Source organism: Monodelphis domestica, chromosome 2 (genome assembly GCF_027887165.1).
Source record: "Monodelphis domestica isolate mMonDom1 chromosome 2, mMonDom1.pri, whole genome shotgun sequence".
NCBI classification, from domain to species: Eukaryota; Metazoa; Chordata; class Mammalia; order Didelphimorphia; family Didelphidae; genus Monodelphis; species Monodelphis domestica.
The window spans coordinates 223,716,566-223,735,660 of NC_077228.1; the positions used below are offsets into that span (position 1 = coordinate 223,716,566).

At 32.6% G+C, this 19,095-nt stretch overlaps 1 protein-coding gene across 4 annotated transcripts in view; it reads left to right on the plus strand.

Moving 5' to 3' along the window:
- The window catches only part of LOC100029133 (ABC-type organic anion transporter ABCA8-like), a 118,179-nt gene that overhangs the window by 41,291 nt on the left and 57,793 nt on the right, over positions 1-19,095 (plus strand). For all 4 annotated transcript variants that reach the window (XM_056817241.1, XM_056817240.1, XM_056817242.1 and 1 more), the window contains 9 exons: positions 4,191-4,301; positions 5,910-6,085; positions 6,315-6,434; positions 6,687-6,825; positions 8,588-8,678; positions 12,032-12,171; positions 13,020-13,139; positions 15,068-15,260; positions 16,789-16,955. In XM_056817241.1, coding sequence (XP_056673219.1) covers positions 4,191-4,301; positions 5,910-6,085; positions 6,315-6,434; positions 6,687-6,825; positions 8,588-8,678; positions 12,032-12,171; positions 13,020-13,139; positions 15,068-15,260; positions 16,789-16,955 — 1,257 coding nt within the window. The remainder of the gene's footprint in view (positions 1-4,190; positions 4,302-5,909; positions 6,086-6,314; positions 6,435-6,686; positions 6,826-8,587; positions 8,679-12,031; positions 12,172-13,019; positions 13,140-15,067; positions 15,261-16,788; positions 16,956-19,095) is intronic.

The window sequence follows — 19,095 nt, forward strand, 5'->3', positions numbered from 1 at the left end:
TCTGATGCAGATGAGGTTGCTTTATGGCACTTTCTCCAAATAGTTCATTTTCTTGATTCAAGGATTTAATGAGCTTCTTTTCCTGAAAGTTTTCTCTAAAAAAATTTTAAATCTTAGATTTTGTGAGAATTATATAAAGGGGAAAGTGGGGGGTAGTGGTGAAAAGTAAAGCAAAATACTGGTGAGGAGGAACAGAGTGATAGGGAATAGAGAAGTTAAAGGGGATCATATGATGGAGGGAAATACACAGTAATCATAATACTGAATGTGACTAGGATGAACTCACCCATAAAACAGAAGTGGATAGCAGAGTGGATCAAAAACCAGAATCCTACTATATGTTGTTTACAAGAAACACATTTGAGGCAGGGTGACAAACATAGGTTCAAGGTAAAAGGTTGGAGTAGAATTTATTATGTGTCATATAAAGTAAAAAAAGTAGGAGCAGCTATCATGATACCAAACAAAACCAAAGTAGAAATTGAGGAAATTACATTTTGCTAAAAGGAACTATAAACAATGAAGTAACATCATTACTATATATTTATGTACCAAATGGTACAGCATTTAGATTTCTAAAAAAGAAATTAAAATAGCTTAAGGAGAAAATAGATGGGGGAATCTAAGTCTTCCACTTTAAGAACTAAATAAATCCAACCAAAAAATAAATAAGAAAGAAGTAAGGGAAGTGAATGAAATGTTAGAGTAATTAGAGTTAATAGATATCTAGAGGACATTGATCATGAATAAAAAAGAATATACCTTCTTTTTAGCAGTACATAGTGTATATACAAAGATTGACTATTTATAGTGAATAGAAACATTGTAAACAAATGCAGAAAAGCAGAAAAATAAATGCAACTTTTTCAGATTATAATGTAATAAAAATTATAGTTAACAAGGGTCCAAGTAAAGGCAAACTTAAAATCATTAGGAATCTAAATAATCTAATTCTTCCAAAATCTAATCTTCTTTGGTGGGTCAAAAAACAAATCAAAGAAACAACTACAGATTTCATTAAAAGGAATGATAATGAGGAGACAACATATCAAAATCTATCAGATACAGCCAAAATAATACTCAGGGGAAATTTTATATCTCTGAGTGCCTAGAGCAACAAAACCAAGAGGGAGGAGATCAATGAACTGGACTTGCAATTTAAAAAATGAGAAAAAAAGAACAAATTAAAAATCCCCAGTTAAAAACTAAATTGGAAATCCTAAAAATGAAAAGAGAAATGAATAAAATTGAATGTAAAAGGAGTACTGAACTAATAAATAATACCAAGAGCTGGTACTTTCAAAAAAACAAATAAAATAAAGTACTGGTAAATCTAATTACGTATCTATATCTACTAATATCATCCCAGGGTTTTTTGTTATAGTCATTATTTATATAATATATTGTTTTTAATTGAGCATATTATTTTGGAACACTTGCTATCTTTATCTCTGTTCTGTCTTTAAAGTCAATCAATTTGATCTATATAAGAGCATCCATATTCTCTTTTCAGATGATTTTCTTTTGCTTCTTTTCTTCTGCCAAATGTTCTTCTGCTTCTATATCTTTGAATTTCAAATCTATCATTTTTTCTTTGAGAGACTCTTCTTTTTTGCATACATTCTCCATCACATATCTTAATTTTTATAATCTAATGTTTGTTTCCTTTATGTCTTCACTGAGAGATGATTTCTGACCTTATTTCATGATGTCATGTGTGTGTGTGTTTGTTTACAAATACAGATACACAGAGAGAGTTTATTTTTCTTTTAAATCTTTTTGGAGTTTCTTTCTATTTTTCCATGATATATAGGAAGAATAGAGAATTCTTTTTTTTTTTTCACTAGAATTCCATCCATTTTCCTTTATGGTATTATATTCATTTGCTATGTTGTTATCCCCTTCTGTTTTCTTTTTTTTATTATTAATTTCTCCTTCTGTCTTTGTGTCTCACTGCTACGTTCTCTACTTGAGAGTTAGGTTTACTACATCCTTTCTCTCTTGGACCTTTTGACCATCAAACTTTTTCTTGCATTCTCATTAGATTAAGAACACTTCCCACCTCTATTTAGACCTGCTACTTTCCACAATTACATAGACCCTGCCTTAAGTAAAATTTTGTAGACTGACTCCAGCTGGATTTCCAGTCCCTTGGGTACATTTTAGCTACTTCTGCACTGCTGTTACCCACTATTCCCCGCTCTTCCCTAGATGTATTCACATGATTAGGCATAATTACTGACTTCCATGTCTTGTGGTATAATGGGAGGTTCTAACAGAGTCACTTCTGTGAAGAAATTTGACATATACTCACACATCCAGCCTCCAAAACACAGTCTACTTTCTTACACTAAATACAAATGTGTATCCTCTTAAAGACAGGACTATTGACTAGAAGCTTTAAATATTTAAGTTGCCTTAAAATGTTTCATATTGGATTTTTCTTTTTGTTTTAACTTGTTCAGTATTTCTATATTCTTATCTTATGGATTCAACTTTAATTACTCTTTTTTTACAAAGAATACCTTTAAAAAACTAGTTATCACATTAGAGAGGTTTATGAGAACCAGCTATCCCACAATTACGTCTACTGTGAGAACTGAATTGGGTTGACTTACATTTATATTTTTTTGTCCAGTGTCATATAAGATAAGGTTTGGGTATATTTTGAAATCTGAATTTCAAGAGTCAATTGTCAAAGGTATTTTAAAAATATTTCTTCTTGGTATTCTCAACTTTAATGATAAAGTTTGCTTTAATTTTCATTTTATGTAATATTGCCTACTAATAGTTGAACTAATATCAAAGTTTAAAAATTACTATTGCATTAGATTTATAATTATTTTTAAATTATTGGTTTATAATGATAATCCATAGATCTAATATCTAATATCTAATATCTCTTATATTACTTAATAAAACTTTTAATTCTTTTGAAAATATTTTTAGATTGTTCTGTATTTGTTTTTTAGAGGTTAATGTGAACCTAATTCATATTGTTATGAAAAATTATAAATAGAATTTCACCTTTTATCAACTTTTTGGGAGTTTTATTTTGAATTTCTTTGTTTTTCATTTGAAGTTTCAAGTGATTTTTTTTAATCTTACCTTTTTTTTTAACCTATCATCTACTTTTATTTAAAAACCCTTACCTTCTGTCTTAGAATCACTATTGTGTATTGGTTCTAAGGCAGAAGAGCAGTAAGGGCTAGGAAATGGGGGTTAAGTGACTTGCCCAGGGTCACACATGTAGGAAGCATCTGAGGTCAGAGTTTAACGTAGGACCTCCCATCTCTAGATCTGGCTTTCAATTCACTGAGTCCCTATTATATATTTTTTTAATTTTACTTTATCAAAAATATATTTATTAAGCTTTATCCTCTCTTAATTTGCTTTTCTACAAGTTAAAGTAATTGATTATATCAATTTTAACTTGCTATATTATAAATTTTAATAACTGACTGCTTCATTTTCCCCCCTTGAGTTCTCTTCAATTTTCCAGACTTTATCTCATCTGGAAATGCATATATTTTGGCCTTTTATGATATCAATTTCTTTTCCAATCTATGTTCCAATATCTACTATATCTAAAACTGTTTTTAATAGAAATGGTAGTAGGTAATTATTCAACTTATAATTTATCATTAGTATATCAAATATAAAAATTTGTGTTACATTCCTTTGAAATACGTAAGAAAATTAGATTTTTCGTGGTGGGAAGAATTTCTGCTTTTTCCTGCATGCTCTTAAAGATATGAACATGTAATACCTTCATACATTGTTAGATCTGAGCACCAAACCAGTTACAATCATCTCATCTCAAATTTTTTAGAGCACCATCCTCTACATGGTATATAATCTTAATGTCTTCATTTTGGTATGTCGGCTTGATAGCACAGTGAATTGAATTAGCTAAAATTAGAGCTAAGTAGTTCTGAGCTCTAATTCAGTCTCATATAGTTAGTGATAGTGTGACCATAATCAAATCTTTTAATCTCTGTTTAATCTCAGTTTCTTCATCTTAAAAATGTTAGGTTTTTAAAATTTAAATGAAAATAATATTTATACTTACTTCCCAGAGTCTTTGTAAAGATTAAATGAGATATGTTTAGAATGCCAATGCCTAGTCCATAGTAAGCAGTACATAAATGTTAGCTGTTAAAAGAAATTAATTTTTATTTCAATATTAGGTTTTCAATTGGACATCTATGAAGGCCAGATAACAGCAATACTTGGTCACAGTGGAGCTGGGAAATCCACACTAATAAATATTCTTAGTGGATTATCTGAACCAACAGAAGGTAAGTGACACATTTCTCAACCACAAGCTGCTTGATAAATAGATCAAGAGATGTGGAAAATATTATTATTAATTTCCAATAAGTAAAAAAAAAAAGCAGTGTGGTTGAATAGAATTAGCCTTTAACTAAGAATGAAGACATTAGGATTCTCATCCCATATCTGGCGTTAGTATCACCCAAGTAAACGTGAGCAAACCATTGAATTTGTCTGAGCCTCAGGTTCCATATATGGAAAATGAGAGCATTAAGTTAAATGATCACCAAAGTTCTTTGGGGATTTAAATCTTACTGAATCACATTTAACTGCAATTGAATTCTGAGTTATTGTAGAGGCTGAATCAGGGATGATAGCAGAGGTCTTTGGTAGAAGGTATAGTTGAGACAGTTCATAAGATTGAAGATACAGAGTTGGAAGGAACATTTGATTTCTAAAAACTGAACCTAAGTTGAATCATGGAGTAAGTTAGAAAATCTAAGAAGGAGCAGTGAGGGAATAAGTGCATTACAAATATGGGGAACCACTTTGCAAAGGTAAGGAGGTAGAAAATGGAAAGCTCAGTTCAAAGAATAACAATGAGACAAGTTTTAGCTGGAACTTTTTGAAAGGACAAAGGGGCATGATATGAAATTAGGAAAATAAGATGGTGGAGGACTTTAATTTACAGAGCAATGAATTTGAGTTTTATCATAAAGGCAATGAAGAGCCATTGAAAGTATTTAGCAGGGACTGACAGTCAAACATGCTTTAGGAGGATTACTTTTGGTCCCTCTGCTAAATATGGATTAGGTAGATTAGAAAGTACAAGGAAGGGAACAAGTAGGGCAGTCTAGGCAAGAGGTGAAGAAAACCTGAAGTAGGGAGTTTGCAGCATGAGTGGAGGGAAGGTCATACTTTTTAGAGATGTTGTGGAGGTAGAATTAATAAGATTTGGCAACTGGTTTGCTATGGGAAGCAAGGAAGGAAGAATAATGTGGGTTTCTGGAAGGGTGGTGGTGATTGTGACAGGATTAAAGAAATTTGGAGGAGATAAGGAGATTTGAGAGAAATCTATTGACTTGTTGTTTTTGATATTATAATGGGCCATTTAGGTGGGAATGACTAGCAGGAAGTTGGCAAGAGAGAAGTAGATATATAAATATGGGAGTCATCAAATGGACATTAGATCGAACTCATGGGAATAGATCATATCACTAAGAAAGAACATAGAGTAAACAGAAAAAGAAAGTTCTATGTTTGGGGAAAATGTAAGCAAATATTTAATGAATAGAGAAGGAAATGCATAACTTAATAAATAGAAATTGACCAAGAGAAGGAGGGGAGAAGACAGAATGATTAATAAGGGAAGTTACATTAAGCATGTTAACCTAATCTCTCAAGGAGACCTCATTTTCTAAATAAAGGAAAAGACCTCTTCTAGTTCTGACATTTTTTAAATTACAGTTAAGAATATTGTGAACTTCTCAACTAAGTTATACAATCCATCATCTATAAAATGTCTATTATGTATATTGTTTTGTACATACAGTGAGTTTTTTTTCCTAATTGAACAAAACCTAGAATTTAGCACAATACTCCAATGTTTAAATGGTTAAAATGTCTATTTGTAGGGTCTGTTAGCATCTATAATAACAACCTCTCTGAAATGGAAGACTTAGAGGAAATCAAGAAGATCACTGGTGTTTGCCCACAGTTTAATGTCCATGTTGATTTCCTGACTGTGAGAGAAAACCTCAGACTATATGCTAAAATCAAAGGGATTCCGCCAGAGAAAGTGGAGCAAGAGGTAGGTAAACATTTTAGAATTGATAAAGTGGTAAAGATTTAGATTATTTATCAATGGAGATTTGACTTTTTGTTCAATTAATTCTGTCTAAGTCATTTGATAAACTTTAGGCCAGAAGAACCTGGAATACATTTATCAATATAAATTTATATTAAAGACAATGAGCAAAAAAAAAGAGCTTAATCTAAAACATTTTTATTTGTTGCAAATTGCTCTTCTCACTTTTAAGGTACAAAGAGTTTCTCTAGAATTGGAAATGAAAAGTATTCAGGATACCCTTGCTGCAAATCTGAGTGGTGGGCAGAAAAGGAAGCTGACCTTTGGTATTGCCATTTTAGGTGATCCTCAGGTAAGTGCTATTGAATGAGAGGGTTTCTGAAAGTTATTGATAAAACAAATTCATGCTCTTTCTTCATGACTATAAAAAGTACATGAAGCAGAATACTAAGAAATTCAAGACAATATTTTTAGATTTTTTTTCTAATCCTATCAGGTTTGTATACACGCACAAAAATGCCCACATGTATATAGATTTTTATGCTGTTTTCCAAAAAGGCCTCACTTTAAAAAGGAAGCTCTTCCTTGTTTTTATCATCTTCAGGTTTTGTTGTTGGATGAACCAACTGCTGGATTGGATCCTTTTTCAAGGCATCAAGTATGGCACCTCTTAAAGGAACACAAAGCAGACCATGTGACCCTCTTCAGTACACAGTTTATGGATGAGGCTGATCTTCTTGCTGGTGACACTCCATTTCTTCTCATTATTGTATTCAAGAATTTGGGGTATCAGGGAATGATGGATCTTATGCAGGGCCATGGCTATATTGAGAAAACAGTGATAGGAGGTCTGAATACTCCTTCCACATATTAATATGTCTACAGTATGGTAGCACTATTGTTTCTGGAGGTGTTTCTGTGACTACACTAGCAAATTTAATCTGAAGGCTTGTTCATATATTATAAATTTTCTTCCAAGTGATATTAGTTTAGTTTTGTATTTTTAAGACAGAGACAACTGTATTTTTTTCCCCTTTTTATAAGAGCAGACATTTTAAAACCTCTGGGACACATTGTTGCATATCCAATGAAAAATTAAGCTTTTATTAAGATATCTGCTTGCAGACTTGTTCTCCCTGTCAAAAAATGGATTATCTCCCCAAATATTCTGGATAACACAAAAATAACCTAGGAGTCATGGCCAGCTTTAGAATGCATCAGATTTAGTAGTCTTCAGATTAAATTTTGAATTTTAAAATACAAGTGATATCTTCGATACAGTAAGAGACTGCAAAACTCCTTACTTATAGATGGTCTGGTAAATTATGATCTACTCCTGAGCCTTCACATTTAATATTTCTTTCTTTCTTTCTTTTTTTAAAACATTATTTTATTTGGTCATTTCTGAGCATTATTCATTGGAGACAAAGATCATTTTCCCCCCCAACCCCCACCTATCCCATAGCCTAAGCGTGATTCCACTGGGTATCACAAGTGTTCTTGATTCAAACCCATTTCCATGTTGTTGGTGTTTGCACCAGAGTGTTCATTTAGAGTCTCTCCTCAGTCATGTCCCCTCAACCCCTGTAGTCTAGCAGTTGCTTTTCCTTGGTGTTTTTACTTCCACAGTTTGTACTCTGCTTGAGGATAGGGTTTTTTCTCCTAGATCCCTGCAGAATGTTTAGAGACATTGCATTGACACTAATGGAGAAGTCCATTACGTTCAATTATACCACAGCGTGTTAGTCTCTGTGTACAATGTTCTCCTGGTTCTGTTCCTCTTGATCTGCATCACTTCCTAGAGCTTGTTCCAGTCTCCATGGAATTCCTCCACTTTATTATTCCTTTTAGCACAATAGTATTCCATCACCAACATATACCACAAATTTTTCAGCCATTCCCTAATTGAAAGGCATCCCTTCATTTTCCAATTATTGGCCACCACAAAGAGGACAGGAATATTCTTGTACAAGTCTTTTTCCTTATTATCTCTTTGGGGTACAAGCCCAGCAGTGCTATGGCTGGATCATAGGGCAGACAGTCTTTTATCGCCCTTTGGGCATAGTTCCAAATTGCCCTCCAGAATGGTTGGATTAATTCACAACTCCACCAGCAATGAATTAATGTCCCAACTTTGTCACATCCCCTCCAGCATTCGTTACTTTCCTTTGCTGTCATGTTAGCCAATCTGCTGGATGTGAGGTGATATCTCAGAGTAGTTTTAATTTGCCTCTCTCTGATTATAAGAGATTGAGAACACTTTATCATGTGCTTATTAATAGTTTTGATTTCTTTATCTGAAAACTGCCTATTCATGTCCCTTGCCCATTTATCAATTGGAGAATGGCTCGATTTTTGTACAATTGATTTAGCTCTTTGTAAATTTGAGTAATTAAACCTTTATCTGAGGTTTTTATGAGGATTGTTTCCCAATTATACTTAATATTTCTAAGTGAAATAACAACCTCCTACCCTACTTAATCATTCCCTTTTTTTTTTGCTCAGATCGGAAAGTGTTTATATCCAGTGGGAAACTGAAGTGTGCAGGCTCTTCTTTGTTTCTAAAGAGGAAATGGGGGATTGGCTATCACTTAAGGTACTACAGCTTAAGGGGGAGTTTAAGAATGTGTAGTATAAATACTTCTGGGTATTTATGGAAAATTTGACTAACATAAAAGCTTCTCTATGAAGTTCAAAGCAAATCCTATTTTAAGAAAAAATAGAATATATGTGTTTACTATTTTACACAGATCTCATTACCAATAAGTAAATATATACAAAATCAAAGTTAGCCCCTAGGGGTCTCAGTTTCTGTATTTGCCTCAACTAATCATTCTCAAACTTCAATAGTGAGAATTATTACTTTTCTAAGATGATCAAGAGATATCCAGGGGGCAGCTGAGTAGCTCATTGGATTGATAGTGAGGTCTAGAGATTGGAAGTCCTAGGTTCAAATGTGGCCTCAAACACTTCTCAGCTGTGTGACCCTGGGCAAGTCACTTGACCCCCATTGCCTAGCCCTTACCATCTTCTGCCTTGGAATGAATTCACAATATTGATTCCAAGATGGAAGCTAAGGATTTAAAAAAAAATAAAAAAAGAAATTAAGGATCCATGATGAAAATCCAGTTGTAGCCAAATATGGTATCAGAAGACATAGTTCCCCATATCTCCCTGATTGACATTTGTCCTACATCCCAATAGCAACAATCCAAAAGAATGGTAAAGAGCTTGCCAGGTCAAATGAGTCAAAAAATCATCACTCAGAACTTCCTCCACCTTCCTCCCCAATACAAGATAACATGTTACACTGGGAGCAACTGAGTCAGTTATCAATATGATATTTCCTTGTGAAAAAAGGAGTTAATCTATTAGAGTATATAGAGGGTTTTTTATATTTTTAATTTATATTTTTATTTTAAAATATTTTTCCATGTTTACATGATTCATTTTCTTTCCCTCCTCTCTTTCCTCCCCCCTCCCAGATTCAGCAATCAGTTCCACTTGGTTGTACAAATGTTATCACTTGATACCTATTTCCATATTGTTCATTTGTGTTAGAGAGCAATCTTTTAAAGCCTAAATCCCAAATCACATAGAGTATATCATTTTTTGACTCAAAGCTATATGTCTTTTTCCTATGGTACTTCAACCATAGAGATATTGACTCATTCTGATTTGTCCAAATAAGAGGGAACTAAGTGAGACTGCTGCAGGGTCTGACCAAAGCAAAGTGGAGTAGTCTTCTTGACTAGTTAATGTAGCTTATTTAAAACAAAGCACTGAAAATGCTTGGATGGTTTGTAACATAGACCCATAAACAAAAGGTTTGATTCTAGCCTTACTGTTAATTTTAATTAGACCTACACATGCAAGTTTCTGCTATCCAGTGAGAATGCCCTTAAGACCGTTAATACCAGATAAGAGGAGCTGGTATCAGGCGCACTAATAGTTGCCCATTCATTACACCTTGCTTAACAGCACCCCCACGGGACACAGCAGTGACTAACATTAAGCTATAAATGAAAGTTTGACTAAATCATAATTATTTTAGGGTTGGTAAATTTCATGCCAGCCACTGTGGCCATACGATTAACCCAAATTAACAAATCTCAGCATAAAGTGTGTTTAGGACACATATCAAATAAAATTAATACTTAACTAAATTGTAATACGCTCTACTTAATACTAAATAAACAATTAAAATGGATTTAATAATGCTGACTACACAACAACTAAGACACAAACTGGGATTAGATACCCCACTATGCTTAGTTGTAATCTAAAATAATTAAATAACAAAACTATTCGCCAGAGAACTACCAGCTATTTCTTAAAACTCAAAGGATTTGGCAGTGCCCTAAACCCACCTATAGGAGCCAGTTTTATAATCGATAAATCCCAATAAACCCAACCCTATCTTGCCTGGATACCACCATCATTAGCCCATCTTAAAAAAGCCAAACAATAAGCAAAATTATTTTTCCATAAAAATGTTAGGTCAAGGTGTAGCACAAGAAAGGGAAAGAAATGGGCTACTTTATCTATTCTAGAGTTCAACAAATCACATTATGAAACTAAAGTGCTTGAAGGAGGACTTAGTAGTAAATTAAGAACAGAAAACTTAAATAAAATAGGTAATAGGGCATGCACACACCACCCAAAACCCTTCTTAATATAACTCACTAATATTACTAATAATTTCATTAAATAAAAGAAAAGTCATAACATGGCAAGTGTACTGGAAAATGCATTTGGAATATCAAAATGTAGCTGAACTTCAAAGCATTTAGTCTACACCTAAAAGATTTCAGTTAAATCTGACCATTTTTAGTTAATTATAGGCCTAATATATATCAAATCAACTAATTCAAAATTAACCCAAACAATTAAAACTCTGCTAGGGTAGGTAATAGAACAGATACAATAGGTGCAATAACAATAGTATTGTAAGGAAAAAGTGAAAGTCTAATTAATAGCACATAAAAGCAAAGGTTAACCCTTATACCTTTTGCATGATGATTCAGCTAGTTAATACAGACAAAAAGAATTATGCCTGACTCCCCAAAATTAAATGAGCTACTATAAAACAGTTCATTTGAACCAACTCATCTATATAGCAAAATAGTGAGATTTTTATAGAAGTGAAAAAACTTATTGAACTGAATGATAGCTGGTTATCCAAAATACAAATTTCAGTTCAACTTTAAGTTTAATATAAAGCATTAATAGCATAGCTTAGACTTAAAAGTTATTGAAATGAGGGACAACTCTTTTGACCTAGTAGACAAACTCAATATGAAGGTAATGACAAACTTAATATCCCATTGCAGGCCTAAAAGCAGCCATCAATTAAGAAAAGGTTAAAGCTCATATATAAATTTATAATTTAATCTCATAAAATAATCAAAACCCCTAATATTATATTGGGTGATTCCATTAAATTATAGAAGACATAATGCTAAAATTTGTAATAAGAATGTTTTTCTCCTTGCATAAGCCTAAATTAGCAAATGGATAGCTCACTGATAATTAATAAAACTATAATCACAAATATTAACTAGCCTATTACCCCAATTTTGACTTCAATGTAGAAGCATGTTCATCTATATTCTATGTACCCTCTCTATATATAGGCACAAGATTTATTAATCAACATTTAAAGAGTAAAGCCTATAAAAAGTTATTAATCAACATTTAAAGAGTAAAACCTATAATTTATCACTCTAGTTCTTTCATATGACTATGTCTTAACTCCACTACCCCAAACTCATAAATGTCTCAAAGGCTGGAATTTTCTTTTTTTTTTTAACTTCTTTTTTGATCTTCTGAAAAGCCGGGTAAATGTCATGGATACATTAAACATTTAATTTTTTTTTAAGGCGATAGTGGTGGTGACAGGGACAAATGCAAATAAGATATACCTTTTTTTTCTTTATTATACTTCAGTTTGCACAAAAATGAATCCTGTGACTCAGAAAGAATAACATCACTCATTAAACACCACATTCCTGATGCCAAATTAACTGCAGAAAGAGAAGAAAAGCTTGTATACACACTGCCTCTGGAAAGAACAGATTTATTTCCAGGTAACATAACATGGGTAATTAAAAATGGAAATCTATAAATAATACTAATGTGACAAAGTAAACCTTAGGGCCAATTCATATCAACAAGGATGAAAAATAACTATTTGAAAAGACATTGGCAGATTTAAATATGCCCTTAGCAAGTTTGATTATGTTGGTTAGAAGATTTTAAACTATGTATAGGGAATAAATTGAAGGATCTTAAAGTTGTTTTACTTTGAAGAACACTCAGAGAAGATATGCAATAGTTATAATAAGGAATTTGAAGAGCTATTTTGAGAAAGAGGGATTAAAGTAATGAATATTTTCCAGAAGGCAAACATTATAAGTAATGAGTAGTTTTGAAGATGTTGACTTTAGTTTTATGCAAGGAAAAACTTGCTAATTTATTAGCACAATCCAAAGTAGATTGTATAGGCTCAAAAGGTAGTGAGTCCTTCATTACAGACTTAAATTGGAGATCATACTATAAAACAAATTCTTGTTGGTTTGGAGTATGCTACCTATGAGGTTCTTTGCAGGTCTGATTCTTTGAAACTTGCCCTGGACCAATGAGAGAATATAAGCCAAAAGCACTAAGAAAAAATGAACTATTGACACACTATAAATATTTGGAGTAACATATTTAAAATTTGTCTATTTCTTATGAAAGTCTATTAAGATGGTTTCAATGAGGTTTTGTATACTTTGAACAGCATAAAATATTTATAATCTAATGCATTATTTTTGGAGGGAGTGTTTTTTTCTATAGAAAAAAATCCAAAATGCCTATTTTTATTGGTAAATATATTTACTCTCAGATTCAGTAAAAGTTTTTATGGTTTTAATATGCTGTGGTTGTTCTTTAGACCTTTATAGTGATCTTGATAATTGTATTGGCCAAGACATTGTGAATTATGGCGTTTCCATGACAACTTTGACTGAAGTATTCTTGAAACTAGAAGGGAAAACAACAATCGATGATGCAGGTAAAAAAAAAGTCAAATACATTGTGAATTAATAAGAGAGCTATCATCTGACATTAATTTTAATAATAACTATTCATATACCATGTCTCCCTAAGGTCCCATCCTAGGACTCAAAAAATCTATTACTCCATGCTTTACCTGGACACCTCTCCCCTATTCAACAGCATATTACCTAGTTAGTTGTAACACTCACACTCCTTATTTATTGGACTCAAAATAAGATATTAATAGCCAACACTTCCTGGTCATTTTGCAACTATGTTTGCTGTACTCCAGACATTCTCTTTCCACTAGAACATCTACTTTGCCCCTGAACTCTGATAGGTGAGCTTTTACTTTATCTTGCCCAGATCCAGGACTTCATGTCCTTTCCTGCCTATTTCCACACAATGCCACCTATAATTCAGTCATATTTATCATCTCCCTCCCACAGAAGATGGTGTGAAATGCTGTGTTCTGTTAAATTTAAATTAATATACAATAACTTCAAGTATTATATTTTATAAAGTTTATTAGTAATCACTTGAATTAGAAAGAAAATAAAACTAAAAGAAATAGAAGTTCAAACCTAATTATATAACAAAAAGTAAACCCAGGGATTTAGATTCTCCTGCCTGGTATAAAGCCAGCTTTCTCAGTGGGATCAGGGTAGAAGAGAGAGGGACAGCCTCACACACAAACTTTATCTCCAAAATGTAAGGGTGGTGAGAAGGAACATGGGAATCTGGGATTTAGAGTCCTCAGGTTCAAATTCTAATTTTACAGTTCTGATAAGTCAGCTATGTCTTTATTTTGCCTGAAACCAGACCTGCATAGTAACTTCTTTACCATTTCCAAACTAAGTGATGCTGTATGCTCTATCCTCAAAGCCTCCCCTTTGTGGATCTTCTTCACCTTTTAGACTTTAAATTTCTTGAGAGAAGAGATTATATTATTCTCACATTTGCATCATCAATACTTAGTATAGTGAGTAGCACATAATAGTATTTAATAAATGCTTAGCAGTGCTTCATCCATTCAGTATCTTCATCCATTCAGTATCTGTTACAGTGAGGTCCAATAGTGGATTTTTAAAATTGTAGACAATAATATAAACCAAAGAAGACTCTACTCTTGCCATTCCAGTTAACACTGCCAGATCAGACCAATAAGGGAACAACTTTGGGGTATATGGATATTTCTAGTCCTTCATGTTGACTCTTCATGACCCCCTGGATCATAGGATGCCAACACTTCCATGGGATTTTCTTGGCAAAGATACTAGAGTGGTTTGCCATTTCTTTCTCCAGTGGATTAAAGCAAATAGAGTTCAAGTAACTTGCCCAGGGTCTCATAGCTAATAAGTATCTGAGGTTGGAATTGATCCTAGGTGTTCCTTACTCATGGCCCAGTGTTCTATCCACTGACTCATCTAGCTGCCTTTTAGCACTAAGTGACCACATGGCTGGAAATATCTAGGAAACCCATCATCTTCTGCATACCAAAATGGGGTCACATGCAGGAGGCAGAGAATATCTGTGCATGGTTTATGTGACCAACATTACAAAGACAGAAACAAACCATTCAATTGTCTCAAGAAGATAGTATTCTACTAACTACCACTTTCATTTGTAATTTATATCTATATGTAATTTATATACTTCATAACTTTTATCAATCTTACCTTTCCTATTAAAGTATAAAATATTGATTTTTTCATTTTTAACTCATTCAGTGATTAACTCCATATCTTATAAATTTTAAGTATGATTATTGGGTTTAATTAAAATAATCATTGTCATTATTAGTTTCTTTTATGATTTGGGTTAGCATCATCAAATATTTGACCTCTTTTTATATATTCCTAAAAAAGAAACAGTTGCATTTTGAATCCCATTTTTTTTATAAGAGATTCATTTTGTGTTGGCCTTTTCTCAATGTGTCCACAGATTTTGAGAGTTTGGGGCAGGAACAGACAAGACATTCTGAAACCTTTGTTGAACCAGAGCAAACTTTTGCTTCACTTTTTGGAGAGAAGATGGAATCAGTCAGTGGCATGGCTCTCTGGAAACAACAGATTTGGGCAGTTGCAAGGGTTCGCTTCTTAAAATTAAAGCATGATAGGAAAGTTCTTCGGTCATTGTGAGTAACAGATTCCTTCTGATTTATATAAGAGATAAATACATATTTTTGATCTCTAAAAAATTTTCCCCCGTTAAGTCCTACCAGATGACCTTCCTGAAGGGATTATTAGTTTATCCTTAGCTAACTATGTAATGGAAGATAACCCTGACCCTAATTTTTCCAGTGTTATGTAAATCTCCCTTCTCATTTATTCCATTGTGAACCCTCTAAAATATAGCATAATCTATAATCTGACTTAGTTTACCTATGTGTTTGTCTCATAAAAAGTTAGCATAAATCTGTTCAATCTTTATAACATTAAATGAAGCACAGAATTATGATTTTTGTGATACTCATGACCACAATATACTTGTTTCTTGATGTAATTTTAAGTCCCCCAATTTACAGTCCCTGATCCCTCTTACTATGAAATATTGGGGAAAGTGATACTAAAAGATAGAAAAAAAAACAAAGAGTGACAATGAAATGCATAGAAAGCAGAATGGAATTCAAAAGGGCACACACTGAAGCTGAACAGTATTGTTATTTTCATGATGATATTGATATATTCTTTAAAAACCAAACTGTACGTGGTAGATTCACATCACAGTTAGATAGACAATACCTTTTATAAAGTGTTTCCATCTTTCATTGAATTTAAAAATGTTCATATTTTCTAATGTCTGTCAAATTAATTATTTTAAAAATGTAAGTACATATTATCTCTTTCCATGGAATACAGTCCCCTTTGAAGGCAGAATCAGTTTTGCTTTTACCTTTAAATACCTGACACTGTGCCACAGAAGATGTTAAATAAAAGTTTGCAAGTTGAAAAACAAACTCCTAAGAACGTTTGCTTTTCCACTGGCAAAAAACATACCTCTAAAGAAACAAATTGTTATAATAGATGCAAAAAAAATTCCAAAGAATTTTGGTTCTAGAATTGATGTTCATGAATAATTTCTAGCCATGTATTCATCCCCTACCTCTGAGAATATTTTAATGCTTTATTTCTCTTGCATCTATATGTTTACCATACAATATCCTGAAGTTTAAAATGTTTCTATATATGTATACGTGTGTATGTATGTATATATATGTGAATGTGCATGTGTAATTTCACATACTGAACTACTTTGCATCCAACAACTTGTAAATAACTTCAAATTGGTCCAATGATTTTGTCATTATTACTTACTTATCATTATTATACTTACCATTATTATATTTGACTTACTTTAATTTTTTCCTCAGTGCCTATAACCAAATTTTGATATAGTTTAGTATTCTCAAGGTATTACATTATTTGAATGAGACTGTAATACAGATAAATTATCTGAGTTATTCAGGTAGAACTCCAAAGCAACTTTTAGGAACTGTTTTCTTACACCTGCTTTGTGGAAGACACTTTATCGAGCATTTAATAACCCTTTGGAGTTAGTATGGTGTTATAGTATCTAGCCATGGACTGTCATTGACACTTTTATTTCTTGACAGAGTCAAAACAAAACTGAGTTTATCCTAACATGCATTTTCTTCTTCCTAGATCTTTGTTGCTGGTGGTTACTTTGCTTCCTTTTGCTTTTGAGAGTATAGTGTATGACCTATTGCACAAAAATGTTCCGTGGAGATTTACCCCTGATGAATATTTCCTCTCTCCTGGGCAGCAGTCACAGCATTCTCTCAGCAGCCTATTAATTGTCAACAATACAGGTGAAGAAATTACATTACAATTTTAAAGTGTATCACTTTTGTTTTAACAAATACCTATTCCAATTCACCAGTGTGCCAATAGATTATTATCTAATCCTATGTTCCCTAATTGCTTTTGGTATACCCATTTTTAATAAAAACAAGTGCACTTGCACATAAGATGATGTATCTATATTTAGGGCATAGGGATGAGATGTGTTATTACATTGCCATTATTAGGAACTCTTGATGAAAGGATGTCCTCTTCTCAAAAGAGTATGCACCTTCTATACAGCTTGTAAGCTTAGAGAGTCAGTAAGAACTGAAATAAGTAGCTTGTCTAAAGTCATAAAATCAATGTGTATTAGAGGTGACATTTGAACCTAGGTCTTCCTGTCTCTGAGGCCAGATCTCAATGAACTGCACTTCTCCTAGAGCTACATTTATTTGAGAAGGCTTTTTACATTCTATTTTTTAAACCCTTATCTTCCATCTTAGAATCAATACTGAGTATCAGACAGAAAAGGCAGAAAATCAGTAAGGGCTAGGCATTTGGGGCTTAAGTGACTTGGCTCTGGGTCACACAACTAAGAAGTATCTGAGATCAAATTTGAACCCCAAACCTCCCATCTCTGAGCATGGCTCCCTATCCACTGAACCACCTAGCTACTCCCAGACTTTTTATATTCTTGATATAAAAAATTTAACCATTTACATGATTTATTTCACTTTTATTTTATAATCTGTTCCTACTATTTTGTCCTTTAGAATACACATAATATATTATTAAAGTAATATATGTATATTATAAAGTATTAATATACCATCCTAGGCAAGTCATTCAACATCTCCTTGCCCCAGATTCCTTATCATTTGTAAAATGGGAATAATTATAATATCTGCCTCCCATGGTTGTTATGAGTACCAAATGAGATAATTGTAAAGTTCTTGGCACAGTATCTGACACATAGTAAGCATTTTATAAGTGTTTATTATTATTATTAAATTTTTATATAGCCATAATTGCTATAGTAATGTGCCAATATATGTGTACTAATTAGCAGTTATTGTATTCATACATTAATAATCAAATATCTTTATGTGAAATGTTAACATAGACTGTTATATAAATATATCATAAATATACAAAATATAAACTAAATAGGACAAAAAGATAAAATGAATAATATTGTCATTTAAACATTTTTATTAATGGTATGAAAGTCTTGATCAATAATTAATGAAATAATGTGATATTTAAGTGATAGTGTTTTTGCATATACTTTATTTTTTAATCATAGTTTAACACTTTGTGATGTAACCAGTCAAAGGTCTGGCTCCAAGTTCATTATATCTTCACTTGGTTTACCATCAACTAATGCTATCAATTCATAATTGGAATCTTGCCTCATATCAGCTCAACCCCATCTGTCCTTATAAGACTTACCTAATGCATTTTCCCCAAAAGTTCAGTTTTGAACATGTCACACCCTGCCTATCTCTACTCAACAAAGTTCCATGACTATTTGTAACAAAGATCTGAGGATTAAGTATAAATTCTTCTATTTAGCATTTAAAGCTTTTCATTAACTGACTCTTTGTTATCTTTGCAGTATTTTAATACATTGTTCCCTTTAAACATGGTCTTCCAGCCAATCTAACTTATTTGCTTTTCTCTATATATGAAATTTCATTTTCTGATTCTGTGCTTTTCCCTGGTTGAATCTCAGACCTGGAATGTTTCCTTTCCTACTATCTCCACCAAAATTATTGGTTTCTTTTAAAAAACAGCTTTAGCACCACTTCCTGCAGGAGATCTTTTTCTGTTTTCCAAGTTATTAGTGCCTTCCACCTAACCCATATTTATCTTCATTTTCTCCTTTGATGCCAGAACTGTTTTTGCTTTTTTAAATTTTATTTTTCCCTCAATTACATGTAAAAATAGTTTTCAACATTTTTCAAAGAATATTGAGTCTTGAATTCTCCCCTTCCCTCTCTCCCCCACAATTTCCCAACCCCTTGAGATGATAAGCAATCTCATATAGATTTTAAATGTGTAATCATGTAAAACATTTTTTTCCATTATTAATCACTTTGTGGAAGGAAACAAATAGAAAAAAATTAAGAAAGTGAAAAAAAGTTTGCTTTGGTCTGGGTTCAG